Here is a 23,462-nt window from a genome sequence, read left to right on the forward strand (position 1 = left end):
TGGATCTTACAGATCACCACTTTAAAACTGAAATGTGTAAAATAGATACCAAGAACATGCAAATGAACCTTGTAGAAGTGGAGCAATCTTTCATTTACTTAAGTATGTATTTTTAGGCAGATTTTCAGAAAATAGGGCTTAACAGGTTAACACATCCACCGCCGGAAACGCTGTTCAGCGTTATTGCCCGCCATGTGTTGAGCGCCAGACCTCGCTGTACAGCGTTATTGAGATCAATATTTCATTTTTTCGCCATGGCATTCATAATTCATATACACCCGCGACGATCCAGCTGGACCCTATAGGTGACGGCAACGACGGCTCAATACCGCCGCCTGGTGGATGGTCGGGCGAGTTACACTGGCAAACAGGATATGGCTGATGTGCGTCGATTAAATTCATCCGGCTGTCGGATATCGTTGCAAGGCTCCCGACAGACACAATGTACATAATGGATCGCTTTCTAAACGTAATAATCGATATGATTTTTCGGCGTTGATTGTGACATACAAACCGGAAATGGACCTAGGCGATCGGCGTCGTATACCTGGGATCTTTCACCGCCAGTCTCATTGGCGCACGGTAAGAGGACACTAACGTTATTTTCAACCCAATTGTTTATTCATTTCACTGCAAACCATCTGATCAATATATCACCCATACTACATAAAGCATTTACTGACGATCACGGAATTATAAACGAAGCATAACGTATACCGATCATATACAGTTTAATTTTTTAATATAGCGTGTATAGGGGGGAAACGGCAATCGATAATCTATATATGCGTTTAGGCCTATAACTCACGTTCTAGGAATTACTGCAGAAAACGATAAAAACATACTTATATTCTAGAAGGTATTTTTGTATGAATGTCCGAACACAACCCGCTCCAATGTACAGTACATTACCAAGTATGGTCTTGTCAATAATCCAATGTACAGTGTTGTTTGTACAGTTGTACAGTGTCCCCCACCCACCCCTCCTACCCAACCCCCCCCCCCACTCCTACCCAACCCCCCCCCCCCCACTCCTACCCAACCCCCCCCCCCCACCCACCTCCAATGTACAGTCCCCACCCACCCCTCCTACCCAACCCCCCCCACTCCTACCCAACCCCCCCCCCCCCCCAACCACCTCCAATGTACAGTCCCCCCCCACCCCCACCTACCCAATGCAATGTACAGTTTCTACGCCTAATGTATATACTCTTTTCTTTCTGGACTATTTTTGTATCACAAACAGTACTGTAATTGCAAATCTGGTATGTCATAAATGTATAGATGTAGCAGTACTGTCTATCTGTATGTCATGTATGTCATATATGTGACTGGGCATGGGGGCGCGGGACTTGTTGAGGTAAGGTCCAATTTTTTTTTTTACATATTGTGAAAGTACAGATTCATACCTTAAAAATAAGCCATCACACAATGTTTGTATTTGCGGGCGGGGGCGTGGTTGAAGACGCGCTTTTGTTATGGGTGGCCACTGGCCGGGTACTTAGCGCACAACGAATGGATAGAGCGCATCTTTGTGCGCGCGTACTTCTGCCTCAGTGATCATCTAGTAACACGGCGTGTAACCGCGTGTGACCACGACTGCACCACTGCTCTGCTCTGATTCGCAGACTGTGGGTGGGGGGGGGAGAAACGCTGAATGTGATTGGATCAGAGTAGCCAGACAGACAGGCAGAGCAGCCAACCGGACAGTGGAGCACTGAGAGAGAGGAAACAGCGGAGGATTTAACGAGGCGCGTTAATACAATTTTGTTTATCTGGCTTATTGCTGCGGATTCAAGCCAAGTTGCAATAATACAGTACAGCTCAATACACACAATTGTTAAGGGGATGCAGACCCAGAAAGACGTTTGTCTTGTCATCAAATGAATTGCCAGCGCGCGTTCGTCTACAACAACAACCAACACGTCCTATAATGATAATAAGTTGTTTGTTATTTTCTTTGAGTTTCCCTATTGAATGAATTTACTTCTTATACCATTAGGTTGCAATAAATTCACTCGAATGAAATTCGTTCGCTCATCAAATTCGTGACATTCTAAATGTGTTTTAATGTTGTTTAATTTAATGACAATACACCCGCGCGGACTCGCGTTTTTTTTTAATCTTTTTTATATGGACAGGACACTGCGTTTGTTGCGTTGCTATAACTTATAACATTAAGATAAAGTGTATAAACATTGTTCTTCTCCCTGCTAAGAAAGGAGAGTGTTTGGCTGTGTGTGTTTCAACACCTCTTAAGTACCTGTTAAGCTGACAGACCCACACCGTAAATGCCCTCGCCTGTAGTTTTTCCACAGTATTGAGAGACAATACTGTCGAACTATATAACAATAATTACCTCATTTACAAGTTGTATTTAAGTTAGCAAATAAGGGCAAATAAGAGAACACATTATTGACATTTCAAAGATGTAAAAAAAAAACAGATTTTGATTTTTTCGATTTTCTGAAGAGCAAGACAATTGTTCCTTTTCTGGCACTTGTTTCTCACCGGATCAAATCGGGTTTGGTCACGTCGAGTCACATATGTTACGATGAATTGAAAATGGGGGACCCTGATGTAAACAAGACGAAAGTCTTTCTCTGGTCTGCATCCCCTTAACAATTGTATGTATTGAGCTGTACTGTACTGTACCCATTCTGCAATCTGTTAATAAAGTTTTCATTCATTTTCATTCATTCATACAAATGAAAAAGTATAACGTTCCCACATCCTGAACGATAGATAATCGATGTTGAATGGGCCATAGTAATGTCAATATAGCAATAAAATTTAAAAAGTTATAGCCCTGCAAAGAAGGTGAGCCACTCCATAGACTTATAGCGCTGGCAGAGAGGGGCATTAGATGGGTACAATGCCCGGCAGGCAAAGTGTTAAGGGATACGTGCTGGTCTGGTGCCTGCGTGCCTCACCTTGTATCTTTAACGGTAGGTTATGTAGATAACCTAGTTATATTAGTATTGGCTGAGTGTTCCGCTCTGAGCCGTATGAGATATTCTATCTCCTATGATACCTAATGTATCTCCCTACGAACAAAAAAATACATGCACCACACCTGTATGGGGCTCCGCCCCCATGGTGGCACCGCCCATATAGCAGTGACGGTAGTCACCACACACCCTTCCTCGCCAAAAACCCGTCCCAGGAAAAGATTCCTCAAGAGGGAACTCAGGGCCGCGCAGAGCGGAACGCTCAGCCAATACTAATATAACTAGGTTATCTACATAACCTACCGTTATATGCCGTATTTGCTATCGCGTTCCGCTCTGAGCCGTATGAGATATGGGGAAGAGCAGACGCGAAGCCCGACAAATGTACCCCCTGAGGACCCGTAAGCCCACATCAAGGGGTGCGGGGAGCCCTGTCACCCCATCCTCCCTAATGAAGGGGGGGCGCAGTCAACTCCACCTGAATGCGAACAAGAGGGAAACTAGAACCCCTTGAACACACCGTACAGGCGGAACCACGTGTGACTCAACACACTGTGGCCCATACCCATACACTCCTGCTACCCGACCAAAGGACGGGAAGCAGGAAAGGCCACAGACCCCAGAACCGCCTGGGAGACAGAACCCCCGGTCATGTCCATGAGGAAAAACCTTACAAAGGAGCCCGGGGAGGACCATGAAGCTGCAGCACAGATGGCCTCCACCGAGGCCCCACCCAGGAGAGCGGCAGAGGCAGCCACCCCACGAGTGGAGTGCGCCCTGACGCCCCCAGGGGGATCCTGCCCAGCCAACGTGTAGCAGAGGGTAACACCCTCGCACAACCAATGGGACAGGCGCTGCTCCGACAGTGCCTTACCAGCACGAGCCCCACCGTAACAGACAAAAAGCTGGTCGGTAACCCTGAAATCCTGAGTACGGCTGAGGTAAATCCCCAAGCACGGACTGGACATGACAGGTGAAGGCCCGCATCTAACTCACTAGTGTGAGGAGGAGGACGAAACGCCTGAACCACAATATCCCGGGAGCGGAAGGAACTCCGGATATTCTTAGGCACGAAAGCAGGATCAGGTCGCAGAGTGACACCGAAATCGGTCCGAAAAGACAGGCACTCTGGACGTACCGAGAGAGCACAGAGCTCACCTACGCGTTTAGCGGAAGTGACAGCCAGAAGGAACGCGGTCCTGAAGGACAGCTGTCCCAACGGCGCCTGCTCGAGCGGCTCAAACGGGGCCAAGGACAACCGACCGAGGACCAATTGAAGATCCCAAGTCGGAGCCAAGGAGCGTTGCACCGGCTTAACGCCTCGAGCGCCAAGCAGGAAACGCTTCACAAGAGGGTGGCTGAACAAGACATCCCCTCAAACCCCTCATGATAGGAGGATATAGCTGCTGCATATACCCTCACCGTCGAAGCCGACAGTCTATCAAGGAGAGACCGGAGGTAACTAAGGACAGCATCCAGGGGGCAGGAGACTGAGTCCCGGCCCCCCGCCTTACACCACACTTGGAACATACGTCATCTGCCCGCGTAAGCGAAGCTCCAAGCAGGAAACGCTTCACAAGAGGGTGGCTGAACAAGACATCCCCTCAAACCCCTCATGATAGGAGGATATAGCTGCTGCATATACCCTCACCGTCGAAGCCGACAGTCTATCAAGGAGAGACTGGAGGTAACTAAGGACAGCATCCAGGGGGCAGGAGACTGAGTCCCGGCCCCCCGCCTTACACCACACTTGGAACATACGTCATCTGCCCGCGTAAGCGCGACAGTGGAGGGAGCATGCGCATTCCAGATGGTAACACCATCAGGATCAAGAACCTGCGCCCCTCAACGTACCCGTCCCAACAACTGACCTAACAGATGTATGGGGAAGAATCCCTGGCGGCACGGCATCGGTCCCAGACCCGCCTGGCCATGTCCAGACGCAATCCTCACCCGTCAGGATGAGGGCCGCCCCGCGACAGTACACCTGCACCCACATTCTCCCTGCCGGGGATGTGGGGAGCCCTCAGGCCGCGCAGATGGAGGACGCCCATAGCCAGCCGCCCGCCGCCTGGTGCAGACAGGGGGAGCGTACTCCTCCCTGTCTGTCGATACACGACACTGACGTCGTATCGTCCGTCCTGATCAACACCATTTGTGGACCAGAAGGACCGCTTTCAACACCAACACATTGAACGTAGCGCAGACCGGGCAGCATGGTTTGCCAGCTGCCCCCTACTGCGTTGGCCCGACGCATCACCAGCGAGGGAGGCGTCGGTGAAAACGCGACGTGAGACAGCGCCGTAACCGTCCTAGGACGGAACCTCCCGAGCGTGTTGACAACACGCTCTGAGATGGATGCCCATAGCCCTCCAACCGTTGACTGGGAAGAGGAATACTCTACAACCAGTCTACAGCAACCCCAGGCTGGTAGAGACCTGCCTGGTACGAGACCTGACGATCCACCTTGACCGCGAAGGACCAGAACGTCATCAGGGCAGAACACTCCGTAACCCCGGACGACGCAGAGGCCCCAGTGCGGCCTCCACGCACTTGGTGAAGATGCGGGGAGCCAGAGAAAACCGAACGGCAGCCTCTGGTACTCATACGCTAACCCTGCAAAGGAAGCGTAGGTAAGCCCTAGGATGGAAGATCGGGGATGCGCATACGCATCCTACAGGTCCATGGAGGAGAACCAGACCCCCACCTGACAGTGTTCAACAGGTAGGAGACGATCCAAAAAATGCTGAACCTTCCCATGGGACAGGTCCAGCCTGGGTCTTACACCCCTCCCTCCCGACTTCTCGGGCAGAGAACACCGGGAGGAGAACGCCACGACGATGGCTTGCTTCGTCCACAGAGATTGGATCTCGTTGACCAGAGCTGTCATAGCTGGAGACCCCGACAATAGGGTCTGTACCAAACCTGAAAACGGGTGGGGTTGTGTAAACACAAGTCCCCGCCTCAGCGTTCTCTCCATCCACCTCGACATATGCTACTGCCGTAGTCATATGTGACGACACTCCCAACGCACCCGCCGTCACGTGGCGCAGGTCCGCTAGGAACCGTAGATAGTTGGCCCGGTCCCCCCGCTGTGCGTAGCCAAGCCTGGAACCGTGCGAGGAGCGCGTTCCGTGTCGGAACACCTGACCCTGGCACCACCCACGAGGCAATCGCACCCAAGGGGGAACCCCGACAGAAAGGGCCGGTCTGATACGGGGGGCTTCCGATGAAAAAAGCCCCCCCACTGAACACCCCTCCAGAACATGCTGAAGGAGTTGTTCTGCAGCCGGACATGCAAGGTGTAAGGCCCCCATGGGTTCCTACACACCGTAGCCCTGCAGTGATATTACTACCACCCCAAACCATGTGAGCTGCGACCACTTGCCAATATTCCAGGAGTGGGAGGCACCAACATGATACCAGGCCTGGCGAAGGCGAGGCCGGGGAAGGCCGCACTGTGCGCCTCAAAAGGTTTCGAGCCCCCCTGCTGACAACACTTAAGTTGACAGACGTAACACCAGGCTCAACCAACACAGATCAAGGTGTGGGAGCCGCTTGACAGCACAACATTCTCACGGACAGACCCAGGCTCAGCCATAAACTGGGTGTCAGCCCCTGTCCCCATGAGAAGCGAAAAGGGGGGCCGCCCGCGCATCAACGAAGGCACGCGGCCCGCAGCCAAAGGAAACAATCAGAGCCCACTTCTTCCGCTGGTGTTGGGGAAGGGAGCGATCGGAGAGCGGGCTGCTCGCGGCAGGACGGTGACGGCTTGTTTGTTCAAGCCGAACCCATCCTACATGGCCGATCCCTCGGCCGCCAAGGCTGTCGGCCTTGTGGACACCTGTCGAATCGACGCCCAGGATACCTCTGGCGGGGGAAAAACATGGCCGCCTGTCGAGGGCCCCGTCATCGCCGCTGACGAGGCCGTGCTCTCTCTTCTTCTGGCTGCGCGGTGTGAGGCGGTGTAGGGCCTAGGACAATACCGCCCGCGCTCCAGCAGAAGACCAAAATCCCCTGTGGAGAGGGGAACCCTGAGCGGTTATAGCTTGCGGCTGGGTCAAAGCTAATAACGTCAACAACCTCGCGCGATGTGTCGACGTCGGCTGGCCCTCAAGGCCCCTCCACCAGACACAATTTTTCTAATAGAAAAAAACAGCAATTCGAACACAGTTCTAATCGTTGCCAATTCCATACCGTGGCGGTACAAGCCTTAACAGCCCACCAGCCACTCGCCAGGCCGACCCACCCATGGTGTCGGCCGGGCAGGGCATTGTTTCAATATATCAAAAACAAAGGACTGATGTTAACATGGAGCACCAGTGGTGATTGCAAACAGCACCCTCCACTGTGGTGTGCACCATGAAAGGGTTAAATGAATAAAAGAGCTAAACCACAAAAAACTGTAGAATGAGCAAACCCATACACACAAAGTTTAAGGGGAGACGGACCAGACCCGTCTTCATTCAAAATATTCACAACAGGACACCAGCCCTAGTTTAGCCCATTTACCAAAAAAGGTAAACAAAGCCCCCCCCCCGCACTACTCCCCCAGTATACCGATTGACCGTCAGTATGAATGGTTTGAGAGGAGAGAAAACTGTAGCAAGACAGACCTTCTCATAGCAGAGTGACAAAACGAAACAATAGCCCCCTACACAGGGCCGCCCCAGGAGGTGGGGGGCCTCGCGTCTAAAAACGCACAGGGCCTCACATTTCTCCCAGGCGGCCCTGCCCTTATACTACTGCAGCCTAGCGCCAGGCGATGTGGGACCCAAGACAACAATTGCCTGTGCACAGACACGCAACATGTTTACCATGTCGGCTGGACCCATAGCCCCACTACCCGACGCCAACCCAGATGGGAACACCGTTCAACAAACCCCGCCGGAACACAAGGTAAAATACCTGGCTAGGAAACCTAGCCACGACCTACCCTGTTGTCAACCCATTTACCCGAAAAAGGTAAATAGGACTCAGCAAAAAAACCCACAACAGCTACCGACTGACCTTCATTGATGAACCGGGCAAGAGGAGGGAGAGTGACAACATCTCACGGCGGAGACATTAAAACAGCATAGCAATTAGCAGTAGTAATAGCATGCGGCATTAGCGATAGCATGTAGCATAGCTTTAGATGTTTTAGCAGCACGCCCAAGACAGCTTGGAAACCGTTCCCTGCAGAGAACGTTCACCAAACCATCCTGCCCCCGGCGCCAACACACAACATGGTTGTGTTAACAAAACAAACCAGCATTACTAACACTAATACCCATGCCTGAAGACACAGGGCCTACCTGAGTACAAGCTGGCCCGACAGCCAGCCTTGTACAGCTGAACCTCGATGTGCTGTCATCAAACGAGGAACATCAACACAGGCCCGTCCTGTCGCCGAAAACATGCGTCGAAGATGCCAGGGGCCAGCAACCTCCGGTAAGCTTCCAACATTATGACTCTGATCTTTTCATCCTACTAGTTATCGTACGGTGCACGCATCCGAGTACGCTGGGACGAAAATAGAGGAAGGGTGTGTGGTGACTACCGTCACTGCTATATGGGCGGTGCTACCATGGGGGCGGAGCCCCATACAGGTGTGGTGCATGTATTTTTTTGTTCGTAGGGAGATACATTAGGTATCATAGGAGATAGAATATCTCATACGGCTCAGAGCGGAACGCGATAGCAAATACGGCATATAACTAAGTGCTGGTCTGGTTGTTCACCTTGTAGCTTTAACTAAGTGCTGGTCTGGTTGTTCACCTTGTAGCTTTAACTAAGTGCTGGTCTGGTTGTTCACCTTGTAGCTTTAACTAAGTGCTGGTCTGGTTGTTCACCTTGTAGCTTTAACTAAGTGCTGGTCTGATTGCTCACCTTGTAGCTTTAACTAAGTGCTGGTCTGGTTGTTCACCTTGTAGCTTTAACTAAGTGCTGGTCTGGTTGTTCACCTTGTAGCTTTAACTAAGTGCTGGTCTGGTTGTTCACCTTGTAGCTTTAACTAAGTGCTGGTCTGGTTGTTCACCTTGTAGCTTTAACTAAGTGCTGGTCTGGTTGTTCACCTTGTAGCTTTAAATAAGTGCTGGTCTGGTTGCTCACCTTGTTGAGGATGAAGTGTCTGATGAGGAAGAAGAGGAGGCCTGACATGAGGCCAGACAGCAGGGGAGAGATGAACCATGATGATACTGGAGAGAGAGAGAGAGAGAGAGAGAGAGAGAGAGAGAGAGAGAGAGAGAGAGAGAGAGAGAGAGAGAGAGAGAGAGAGAGAGAGAGAGAGAGAGAGAGAGAGAGAGAAAAAAAAAAAAATAGAGAGAGAGCAAGAGAAATCTGGTCAAGATAACCACAGGCTGGCCAACACGCACACACTGTTCTCACAAACACATGCACACATACAGTATAAACACACACACACACATGCACACACACACACACACACACACACACACACACACACACACACACACACACACACACACACACACACACACACACACACACACACACACACACACACACACACACACACACACACACACACACACACACACGTGATATATTTCTAGTACATGTCCACAGGCACTTTCCAAAGTAGGGCTGTGAAATCAGGGCTATGAGCAGCTGGGGGTTTACAGTGCAGCATATTTTAAGGTATAACATTGTTGTCATGGATCCACACTTTAAAAGGTTTTACAATATTGTTATTATGTTATTAACCCTTTCTCTGCCACGCTTATATCCATCCTTATACCATCTTCTGCCAGCTCTATTTGTCTAAGGAGATGTTCCCCTTCTTTGCAGGGCTATAACTTTTTAAATTGTATTGCTAAATTGACATTACTATGGCCCATTCAACGTCAAGTATCTATCATTTAGGATGTAGCAACGTTCTACTTTTTCATTCACATATTCATACAAAAATTCGGTCTAAAGTATAAATATGTTTTTATCGTTTTCTGCAGCATTCTGCAGAACGTGAGTTATAGCCCTAAATACATTAGATCATCAAATGTAGTTTGATACCGATTGAAGTCAGATTAAAAATTTCAATTGTACAAGGTCCTACACGTCATGCCTCATCATCTGCTGGTGACCGGAGGGGGGGGGGGGGGGGGGGGTTTATAAGTCTGTGGCCGACGTTAAATCATTTATTTAGTATGGGTGATATGTTGATCGGAGCAGTGTGTATGTATAATAATAATCAAACACGCTGAAACTCACCGCAGCTTCCTCGTAGCGTTGGGCGATCAGCGTGGAGCAGAAAGTTCGCTATTATGGGATGTCGATCTAGTTGGTCCAGTTCCAGGTTGTATAATACTATATACGTCTAAATCATGTTGTTTATCGAGTTATTGGCAACGGATCGCTATCCAGTGTATCAAGCTGGAGTCCCGCTAGCGATAGCGAGTGGCCGGACGAAATATGGGTGAGCACCACTTCCGGCGCGTCACTTCCGGTTTTGGCGATTCGCCGATCGGCCACCAGATGGCGGTCTTGAACCGTTGGAGAGTTGAGAGGAGATCAACAGCAAGTCTCAAGTCTCCGTGGGTGAAATATGATTGCCATGACAGATTTTTTAAATATTGATCTCAAAGACGCTGTACGACGTCATTGGCAGATTAAGCATGGCGAGCAATGACGTCTAAAGTCGTCCTTGGCAATTAAAGGGTTAATAACTGTAGGAGTCATATTTAATTTTTAGAGAATAATTTCATATCTATATATTTAGATTTTGGTTTTAGTTATGGACAATGATATTGGCTTGTTTTGTTTTGTTAGTTATGGACAGTGATATTGGCTTGTTTTGTTTAGTTAGTCATGGACAGTGATATTGGCTTGTGTTGTTTTATTAGTTATGGACAGTGATATTGGCTTGTTTTGTTTAGTTAATTATGGACAGTGATATTGGCTTGTTTTGTTTTGTTAGTTATGGACAGTGATATTGGCCTGTTATTTAGTTAGTTATGGACAGTGATATTGGCTTGTTTTGTTTAGTTAGTTATGGACAGTGATAGTGGCTTGTTTTGTTTAATTAATTATAGACAGTGATATTGGGCTGTTGTTTTGTTTAGTTAGGGTGCTTTCACACCAGAGCTGTTTGGTCCGGACTATCGGACCAGAATTCGATAGTCCTCTTTTTTGGGGTGGTGTGAATGCGCAGTCGAACTCTGGTGCGGACCAAACATGCAAACTCTGGTCCGCCAAAAAACATAGGTCTCGGTTCGCTTCATCGGACCAAACGCGGACCAAATATAGGAAGTGCATAAACTGATGATAAACTGTGCACCAAATCAGGAAGAAAAAAACACTGTGGCGCGCAGCATTCACTGCAAAACAAGCACACTGTAAACATGTCTCGTGGACAGACTTGGGCGAATGATGAAGTGAAAGCCCTGATCGACATATGGGCAGAAGACCAAATAAAACAGCTGCTTGTTGGCACTCACAAAAACAACAAGGTGTACAAGTTGTTTAGCGAGAGGATGGCGGTAATGGGTTATAATCGAACGATGGATCAATGCCACACTCTTCTACTATCACGCTTCTTGCGGCTGTTTGTGTTTTCGCAGATTTCACTTCCTGAAGGGGAGGGATTTCCACTCTCCATTGTGTCCAATAGACGAGCGTGACATTGTTCGGAAAGTTTGGTGTGCTTGACAAATTGCAATGTGAACGCAGACGAACCAAATGAAGAATGCAACAATGTTGCAACTTCACCACCAGAACCGCACAGAGTCCACCAAAACTATATGTGAAAGCGCCCTTAGTTATGGACAGTGATATTGGCCTGTTGTTGTGTTAGTTATGGACAGTGATATTGGCTTATTTTGTTTTGTTAGTTATGGACAGTGATATTGGCTTATTTTGTTTAGTTAGTTATTGACAGTGATATTGGCCTTTTGTTTTGTTTTGTTAGTTATGGACAGTGATATTGTTTGAAACGAGGTGTGTCTGTTTCTCAGTTAATGTTTGAAATGAGGTATGTCTATGTATCTGGGTATAAGTATTATTATTATTATTATTATTATTATATATATATCAATAATTATACATATACAGGATGTATATATCATCAAAACAAATCAAAACAAATCTCTATTGCCCAGCCCTACATGAGGATGCACTGGAAATAGTTTTTTCTGCTGCCTCTCACTTGAGAACTTGAGAACATCGACAGTACACACAGACACACACTCACCTATCGCCATTTACACACACACACACACACACACACACACACACACACACACACACACACACACACACACACACACACACACACACACACACACACACACACACACACACACAGTATACTTTTGTATGTGAAATATGGACTTGCATGTATTCTGTAACTAATCTTAACCATCAAACTACAATAGCTCATGGAACAGTTAGGGTGTCAAAAAGGTCTTCATTTGGTAGCGTGTCTCAAAATTGTCATGATTTTTACATAGTTGATGTACATTGTACACACACACACACACACACACACACACACACACACACACACACACACACACACACACACACACACACACACACACACACACACACACACACACACACACACACACACACACACACACACACACACACACACACACACACACACACACACACACAAGTGGGTGGGCAGAATAGCCTCAGGCCTTACCGATCTTGACCAGTTGCATCCACTGGACGCCCCTGGTGCCGATGGCGACCATGGAGAAGCCGATGGTGGAGCCCACGATGCAGTGTGTTCCAGAGATCGGCAACTTGAGGAAGGATGCAATGAGCTGCCAGACCGCTGAGCCTGAATAAACACATGTCATCAGTGGAAGTACCTGGATGTCCAACACAAGTTAGGGATGCACCGAATGGGAAATTCTTGGCCGAAACCGATACCGAAAATAGGAAACAGTTGGCCGAAAACCGAATGCCGAAAGGCCGAAAATGATTAATACCTGATTATGGCAAAAGACATGATTATGGCAATATTTTACTTAAATAATATTAATAATCACTATTATGGGCCCATAAAACATTTATTCAGCACTTTTGAATGCATACATTAATTCCAGACTGACTGCTGAAAGATTGTACAATTTAAACATTTTCTCTTTGCATACAACAAAATGTGCATTAAAGTCAAGTGCATGGAATTATGGAAGGACTGTTGTATTTACTACATCTCCAGTGACTCTTAGCGGGGGATGACGTAGCTTACGAGAGACGAGTGAAAGAGGACCGGTCCGGAAGCGTTGTTAGCTAGCTTAACGCTAACGTTAGTTTAAAAGGTTTTAACCGCGACAGGCATATAGTAATGGCGAGGATATAAAGCATGTTAAAGACGCATTTATTGGATGCGTTGCTCGCAGAGTTTACATAGAAACAGCGCAACTCCCAAGAGGAGTTAGTTATCTGCAGAATGCAGGAAGAGCTGCAAGCTGCTCACGTTATACGTTGCGCAAAGTCTGTAGCCCCGCTTTGATTACGTCATCACAACAACACTTTAGGTTACAAACGTTAGGTTAGGGCTGGGCGATATAACGATAACGATAAATATCGCGATATATTTTAATAATCGATATCGGGAAGACATTTTTTTTTATTTTATTATATATTTTTTTGTGACCTGCAACAGGGCAGTTTTAAAACCAGAGACAGTGGACAGACTTGTCTTTCTTGCCTGCAACTTAAAGTAATGGCTTTGCTTGTCCAAATGACAATACTGACCAAATTGAGATTTATTTTTCTCTTGTCCATTTATTTTGTTTGCTTTCTAATTTAAAATACAGTTTGAAACCGTCTATACACAGTAGGCTATGTGTGCTAGCAGAGCTAGACTCCAGTCACGAGTCACGGTGCACGTGGTGGTTTGTCCACGTGGTGGTTTAAACCAGCTGCAGCCTGAGAACTGGAGTGTGAGGGGATGTAATACTAAAGATGGCGGCAACGACAAAGAATTGCTGCAAAATAAACATACATCTGTTGTTTAAAAAAAATGAAAATAATAATAATAATAATTATCGATATCGAGTGATATGATAACATTATCATATCGTTATCGCGATATGATTTTTTGCCATATCGCCCAGCCCTACGTTAGGTAACCCTGTTCTTTGACATTCTGTGATATATTTTAGGTGCTAAAACCCTTTCGGCTGAAAGCCGAAAATGACTTTTTAACCATTTTCGGCCGATAATTTTCGGTGGCCGAATATTCGGTGCATCCCAAACACAAGTGACATTCAGTTGAAACGCTATCAATAAATACAGTAGTATAAATGGAGATATAAGGTTTATCTTATCTTACTTATTCATCCCAGCAGCTTATTTTGATTTGCGTACAACTTTGCGTCAAACTAGGCCCAAGTTACAAGGCTATTTTAGTCAAGTACTAGACTGTTTGTGTCCACAACTGGCTCTATGAAGATTTATAGGCTTGCCTAGTTGATGAAAAACTATTTCTGTCAGAAGCTTTCTTCAAGCACAGCCATTTAGAAAAATTGCCTGAGACTTGACAGCCAGTTTCAAAAGAGCACAACATTTTCAAAATGTTTTGAATGAGGGCAGCTAAGTGGCGCAGTGGGCAAGGCGCTCGCCACTAACGCAGGAGATGCTATGTTCGAGCCCAGCTCTCGGCGTTGCTTCCGGCTTGGCTGGTCGTTCATACTAATACAATTGGCAGTATTAAGGGGTGGGAAAGCCGGTGGGTGGGGATCGGACGTTGTGGACAGCGACTCCTACAGGTCGGTTGGTGCGCCTGTACAGCAGAATCAGGAAGCAACGGGGGCAGCGTGAGCCTCCTACGCGTTACTCCTCGCCGCTGAGAGATCGCGCTGTACAGGTGAAAAGATGCGACAGCTGCCTCCTTGTGTACCGGAGGGGACACGTGATGCAAGGCTTCGTCCACATTGCAGCCGACCAGTGGGAGGCATGGCCTAACAACGTTCGAGACAGGGGAGGGTAGAATTGGATGATACGAAATTGGGATGGGAGAAAAATTGAAAATGGGGAGAAAAAGTAGATAAAAAAAAACAAGATAAATGTTTTGAATGAATATCAAATATGGATGAAACCAATTTCACAGATAAAAAAAAGTGTCTAACTAACACTACAGGTGTCACTAACACTACAGGTGTCACTATCACTACAGGTGTCACTAACACTATCACTACAGGTGTCACTATCACTACAGGTGTCACTAACACTATCACTACAGGTGACACTATCACTACAGGTGTCACTATCACTACATGTGTCACTATCACTATCACTACAGGTGTCACTATCACTACAGGTGTCACTAACACTACAGGTGTCACTATCACTACAGGTGTCACTATCACTACAGGTGTCACTATCACTACAGGTGTCACTATCACTACAGGTGTCACTAACACTATCACTACAGGTGTCACTATCACTACAGGTGTCACTATCACTACAGGTGTCACTAACACTATCACTACAGGTGTCACTATCACTACAGGTGTCACTATCACTACAGGTGTCACTAACACTATCACTACAGGTGTCACTATCACTACAGGTGTCACTAACACTATCACTACAGGTGTCACTAACACTATCACTACAGGTGTCACTATCACTACAGGTGTCACTAACACTATCACTACAGGTGTCACTAACACTACAGGTGTCACTATCACTACAGGTGTCACTATCACTACAGGTGTCACTAACACTATCACTACAGGTGTCACTAACACTACAGGTGTCACTATCACTACAGGTGTCACTATCACTACAGGTGTCACTAACACTATCACTACAGGTGTCACTATCACTACATGTGTCACTATCACTACAGGTGTCACTAACACTATCACTACAGGTGACACTATCACTACAGGTGTCACTATCACTACAGGTGTCACTAACACTACAGGTGTCACTAACACTATCACTACAGGTGACACTATCACTACAGGTGTCACTATCACTATCACTACAGGTGTCACTAACACTATCACTACAGGTGTCACTAACACTACAGGTCACACTAACACTACAGGTGTCACTATCACTACAGGTGTCACTATCACTACATGTGACACTAACACTACAGGTGACACTAACACTATCACTACAGGTGTCACTATCACTACAGGTGTCACTATCACTACAGGTGTCACTATCACTACAGGTCACACTAACACTACAGGTGACACTATCACTACATGTGTCACTATCACTACAGGTGTCACTAACACTATCACTACAGGTGACACTATCACTACAGGTGTCACTATCACTACAGGTGTCACTAACACTATCACTACAGGTGACACTATCACTACAGGTGTCACTATCACTATCACTACAGGTGTCACTAACACTATCACTACAGGTGTCACTAACACTACAGGTCACACTAACACTACAGGTGTCACTATCACTACAGGTGTCACTATCACTACATGTGTCACTAACACTACAGGTGTCACTAACACTATCACTACAGGTGTCACTATCACTACAGGTGTCACTATCACTACAGGTGTCACTATCACTACAGGTGTCACTAACACTACAGGTGTCACTATCACTACAGGTGTCACCATCACTACAGGTGTCACTAACACTATCACTACAGGTGACACTATCACTACAGGTGTCACTAACACTACAGGTGTCACTATCACTACAGGTGTCACTAACACTATCACTACAGGTGACACTAACACTACAGGTGTCACTATCACTACAGGTGTCACTATCACTACAGGTGACACTAACACTACAGGTGTCACTAACACTACAGGTGTCACTAACACTACAGGTGTCACTATCACTACAGGTGTCACTAACACTACAGGTGTCACTATCACTACACAAGTGACACTATCACTACAGGTGACACTAACACTACAGGTGTCACTACAGGTGTCACTATTAGGGGTGGGAATCGCCAGAGACCTCACGATACGATACTATCGCGATACTTGCGCCACGATACGATAGTATCGCGATACGCTGAGTATTGCGAAATGTTTTCTTCTTCTTATTATTTTTTTTTTATCAAATTTAATTTATTACCTAATACCTTTTTTCAACTGCAAAGTAAAACTTTGTCAACATGTTTTATCTAATAAAATAAAGTTCAGTCTGTTCATCTCACTTCAATCATTTTTATTGCAGAACATGGTATTTTCTCAAGCAGACAGATGTAAACACTGTAATCTGTGTTGCATGTACCTGACAAACTGAACTGTTTGTATTACAGTCATATTCCAACTTAACTGAATGCACATGTGTGTGTGTGTGTGGAGTGGACTACTGTACTATTACAGGTATTGAAATGAACAATGCAACTCCCTTATACAATCTTTTTTTTTATGAATAATTAAACATCGATACTTGGCGTCCCTGTATCGATGCAGTATCGCCACGCAAAGTATCGCGATACTACTACGTATCGATTTCCCCCCCCCACCCCTAGTCACTATCACTTTCTCTGTGCTTTCTTCAAGCACAGCCATTTAGAAAAATTGCTGAGACTTGGCAGCCAGTTTCAAAAGAGCACAACATTTTCAAAATGTTTTGAATGAATATCAAATATGGATGAAACCAATTTCACAGATAAGAAACTATCACTACAGGTGTCACTATCACTACAGGTGTCACTATCACTACAGCTGTCACTAACACTACAGGTGTCACTATCACTACAGGTGACACTATCACTACAGCTGTCACTAACACTACAGGTGTCACTATCACGACAGGTGTCACTATCACGACAGGTGTCACTATCACTACAGGTGTCACTATCACTACAGCTGTCACTAACACTACAGGTGTCACTAACACTACAGGTGTCACTATCACTACAGGTGTCACTATCACTACAGCTGTCACTAACACTATCACTACAGGTGACACTATCACTAACACTACAGGTGTCACTAACACTACAGGTGTCACTAACACTACAGGTGTCACTATCACGACAGGTGTCACTATCACTACAGGTGTCACTAACACTATCACTACAGGTGTCACTATCACTACAGGTGTCACTAACACTATCACTACAGGTGTCACTATCACTACAGGTGGCACTATCACTACAGGTCACTATCACTACAGGTGTCACTATCACTACAGGTGTCACTATCACTACAGGTGTCACTAACACTACAGGTGTCACTAACACTACAGGTGTCACTATCACTACAGGTGTCACTAACACTATCACTACAGGTGTCACTATCACTACAGGTGTCACTAACACTATCACTACAGGTGTCACTAACACTATCACTACAGGTGTCACTATCACTACAGGTGTCACTAACACTATCACTACAGGTGTCACTATCACTACAGGTGTCACTAACTATCACTACAGGTGTCACTATCACTACAGGTGTCACTAACACTACAGGTGTCACTATCACTACAGGTGTCACTATCACTACAGCTGTCACTAACACTATCACTACAGGTGACACTATCACTACAGGTGTCACTAACACTACAGGTGTCACTAACACTACAGGTGTCACTGTCACTATCACTACAGGTGTCACTATCACTACAGGTGTCACTATCACTACAGGTGTCACTGTCACTATCACTACAGGTGTCACTATCACTACAGGTGTCACTAACACTACAGGTGTCACTAACACTACAGGTGTCACTGTCACTATCACTACAGGTGTCACTATCACTACAGGTGTCACTATCACTACAGCTGTCACTAACACTATCACTACAGGTGTCACTAACACTACAGGTGTCACTAACACTATCACTACAGGTGTCACTATCACTACAGGTGTCACTATCACTACAGGTGTCACTATCACTACAGGTGTCACTAACACTACAGGTGTCACTATCACTACAGGTGTCACTATCACTACAGCTGTCACTAACACTATCACTACAGGTGTCACTATCACTACAGGTGTCACTATCACTACAGGTGTCACTATCACTACAGGTGTCACTAACACTATCACTACAGGTGTCACTATCACTACAGCTGTCACTAACACTATCACTACAGGTGACACTATCACTAACACTACAGGTGTCACTAACACTACAGGTGTCACTATCACTACAGGTGTCACTATCACTACAGCTGTCACTATCACTACAGGTGTCACTAACACTATCACTACAGGTGTCACTATCACTACAGGTGTCACTATCACTACAGGTGTCACTATCACTACAGGTGTCACTATCACTACAGGTGTCACTACAGGTGTCACTATCACTACAGGTGTCACTGTCACTATCACTACAGGTGTCACTATCACTACAGGTGACACTATCACTACAGGTGTCACTATCACTACAGGTGTCACTAACACTACAGGTGTCACTATCACTACAGGTGTCACTAACACTATCACTACAGGTGTCACTATCACTACAGGTGTCACTATCACTACAGGTGTCACTAACACTATCACTACAGGTGTCACTATCACTACAGCTGTCACTAACACTACAGGTGTCACTAACACTACAGGTGTCACTATCACTACAGGTGTCACTATCACTACAGCTGTCACTAACACTATCACTACAGGTGACACTATCACTAACACTACAGGTGACACTATCACTAACACTACAGGTGTCACTAACACTACAGGTGTCACTATCACTACAGGTGTCACTAGCACTACAGGTGTCACTAGCACTATCACTACAGGTGTCACTATCACTACAGGTGTCACTGTCACTACAGGTGTCACTATCACTACAGGTGTCACTAACACTACATGTGACACTATCACTACAGGTGTCACTATCACTACAGGTGTCACTAACACTATCACTACAGGTGTCACTATCACTACAGGTGTCACTATAACTACAGGTGACACTATCACTACAGGTGTCACTATCACTACAGCTGTCACTAACACTACAGGTCTCACTATCACTACAGGTGTCACTAACACTATCACTACAGGTGACACTATCACTACAGGTGTCACTAACACTACAGGTGTCACTATCACTACAGGTGACACTATCACTACAGGTGTCACTAACACTACAGGTGTCACTATCACTACAGGTGTCACTATCACTACAGGTGTCACTATCACTACAGGTGTCACTAACACTATCACTACAGGTGACACTATTACTACAGGTGTCACTATCACTACAGGTGTCACTATCACTACATGTGACACTATCACTACAGGTGTCACTAACACTAACACTACAGGTGTCACTATCACTACAGGTGTCACTAACACTATCACTACAGCTGTCACTAACACTACAGGTGTCACTATCACTACAGGTGTCACTATCACTACATGTGACACTATCACTACAGGTGTCACTAACACTACAGCTGTCACTAACACTACAGGTGTCACTAACACTACAGGTGTCACTATCACTACAGGTGGCACTATCACTATCACTACAGGTGTCACTATCACTACAGGTGTCACTATCACTATCACTACAGGTGTCACTATCACTACAGGTGTCACTAACACTACAGGTGTCACTATCACTACAGGTGTCACTATCACTACAGGTGTCTCTATCACTACAGGTGTCACTATCACTACAGGTGTCACTAACACTATCACTACAGGTGTCACTACAGGTGTCACTATCACTACAGGTGTCACTATCACTACAGGTGACACTATCACTACAGGTGTCACTAACACTACAGGTGTCACTAACACTACAGGTGTCACTAACACTATCACTACAGGTGTCACTATCACTACAGGTGTCACTATCACTACAGGTGTCACTATCACTACATGTGTCACTATCGCTATCGCTACAGGTGTCACTATCGCTACAGGTGACACTAACACTAACACTACAGGTGTCACTATCACTACAGGTGTCACTAACACTACAGGTGACACTATCACTACAGGTGTCACTATCACTACAGGTGTCACTATCACTACAGGTGTCACTATCACTACAGGTGTCACTATCACTACATGTGTCACTATCGCTACAGGTGTCACTATCACTACAGGTGTCACTATCACTACAGGTGACACTAACACTATCACTACATGTGTCACTATCGCTACAGGTGTCACTAACACTAACACTACAGGTGTCACTATCACTACAGGTGTCACTATCACTACAGTTGTCACTATCGCTACAGGTGTCATTAACACTAACACTACAGGTGTCACTATCACTACAGCCTGGTGTCACTAACACTACAGGTGTCACTAACACTAACACTACAGGTGTCACTATCACTACAGGTGTCACTAACACTACAGGTGTCACTATCACTACAGGTGTCACTATCACTACAGGTGTCACTATCACTACAGGTGTCACTATCACTACTATCACTACAGGTGACACTAACACTACAAGTGTCACTAACACTACAGGTGTCACTATCACTACAGGTGTCACTAACACTATCACTACAGGTAGGGGTGCACCGATATGAAAATTGGCCACCGATACCGATACCGATTGTTCAACTAACACAATCGGCCGATACCGATACCGATACCGATAATTGTGGCAAAAAATAAGTATTTTTAAATTTTTTTAAATTTTTTTTAAATTTTTTTTAATTTTTTTTTTAATTTTTTTAATGAAACTACTGTATATTTGTATGTGTGTTTGTATTTGTAGGCCTCTTTACTTACTTAAAAAAGGAAACATCAAGAAATATGTTTATGGTATCACTGATCCCTCTCCCAGTATCGTCTGGCGGCCTGCAGAGGGATACTATTTTCTCAACCAGAGCTTTCAACCAATGCAATGGAACCATTCTGGCGGCCTGCAGCGGGATACTATTCTCTCAACCAGAGCTTTCAACCAATGCAATGGAACCATTTTGATTGACAGTCGATTCGGCCAATTACGCCACACCGCTAGCACCCACCTCCTGCTTACCACCAAGCGAATATTCATTTTTCTACTTCGGGGCATGCCGCCATTGATCTGCTTGTGAGAATGCGAGTCAAACTCAGAACCGTCCACAACAAGCTAATAAGTTAGCTGCCCGGCAGTGCCCGCCGACCAGCGCGCTCCACAGGATGGCCAAACGAGACACAATGATTTTACTGCAACAAATGTTATAATAAAACAAAGCCTTTCTATACATTTGTCTGGTTGAAAACTTTATTAACAGATTGCAGAATGTGTAGTTGGGTACGGAATGAGCAACGGAATGTAACCGAGCTATGCACGGCTTGCTTGCTATCTTCGGGTAAATACTATGCTGATGTAATTGAACGTGTAACTAACTATAATAACGTTAATGCCACAAAACGAATGTTTGTGTCATTTTAACAGCAGATACTTTCTTAAATGCCATCCTCCCGACAGAGCGGTGTTGATGGGGAGCTCTGATGGATTCGCTTGGTTGTGTTATTACATTAGCATTGAACAGCTAACCGAAAGCTAGGGTTAACTAATGTTAAAGGTTTAGCCATAACGTTACGTTGGCTAAAGTTGGGGATATTCTTAATCCAGTAATAATGGCTGCAGACCTGCAAGCAAAGTACAGCAAGTTGGCAAAGGAGTATTCCAACGTAAATCACATTTTCACCAGTAACGTTAGTCGTCTGCCTCCCGGCTATGAACGGACTCGGAGTAATGCCTTGCTGCTATGGGTAATAATAATATGCTGATGTTATTGTCCGTGTAACACTAACTATATAACGTTAATGCCACAAAACGAATGCCTTGTTAATCATAAATAGTAACTTTGATGCAGTAGCTTGTGTGTGTGTGGGGCGGACGGCGGGTGCAGGTAGGTCGCGAGTGAATTTTTTTTTTGTCTTGACGCTACACAAATGGATGGTTAGTTATCGGCGACTGCTATCGGCACATTTGAGCTTATCGGCCGATAGGCCGATAGCAGTCAACAAGGCACTTATCGGCCGATACCGATACCCGACCGATATATCGGTGCACCTATAACTACAGGTGTCACTCAGCGTTTCCGTTAGCCGGTAATTACCGGTATTTGACCGGCAAAATCTGTTGAAGTCCGACATATTTAATCTCTCCGGTCTTAATGTCCGGTGAAAATAATTCCCTGAGTCTAAGCACAATTCGATTATTTGAATTGTATTAAAATAGGCTAAAATTAAATAGCCTATGCGATGAACGAAACAATCATTACATTTGTTTCATCGTTGCTTCTAATAATGACAACGACGTTGTCAGCGAGAGCTTAGTGCTGGGTGTGCGAACTTTTGTGAAGCTGCAGAGCCGGAGCAGCAGCAGCACAATGCAGTACTCCAATTCAGCCATTTTCAATTCAATGTTGGGTGGGGGGCGCTGCTGTGCGGTCCCCAGAAAAGAGCCAATAACAGCTGAATCTGCTGCTCTGCATCGACATACTCTCGCAAATAAGTCATTGGGAGGTGGAGAGAGAGAGAGTCTTCACGCAAACCCACGATAATGTTGCCGTCTCTCTCTGTCAAATTTCTCAGTTCTTCGCTTGATATAATTAATACAAATGTCCAATATAACGGAATTCGTTAGCTCATAAAA

The 23,462-nt window shown here is 45.8% G+C and overlaps 1 protein-coding gene across 5 annotated transcripts in view; it reads right to left on the minus strand.

Annotated features, from left to right (window-relative positions):
* The window catches only part of slc20a2 (solute carrier family 20 member 2), a gene marked incomplete at its 3' end in the record, with an annotated part of 192,973 nt that overhangs the window by 56,297 nt on the left and 113,214 nt on the right, over positions 1-23,462 (minus strand). For all 5 annotated transcript variants that reach the window (XM_084330475.1, XM_084330473.1, XM_084330474.1 and 2 more), the window contains exons 3-4: positions 12,601-12,741; positions 9,045-9,130 (exon numbers count right to left, since the gene is read on the minus strand). In XM_084330475.1, the coding sequence (XP_084186601.1) occupies positions 9,045-9,130; positions 12,601-12,741 (227 nt within the window). The remainder of the gene's footprint in view (positions 1-9,044; positions 9,131-12,600; positions 12,742-23,462) is intronic.

Source organism: Notolepis coatsorum (genome assembly GCF_963971535.1).
Source record: "Notolepis coatsorum genome assembly, chromosome: 1".
Taxonomy (NCBI): Eukaryota; Metazoa; Chordata; class Actinopteri; order Aulopiformes; family Paralepididae; genus Notolepis; species Notolepis coatsorum.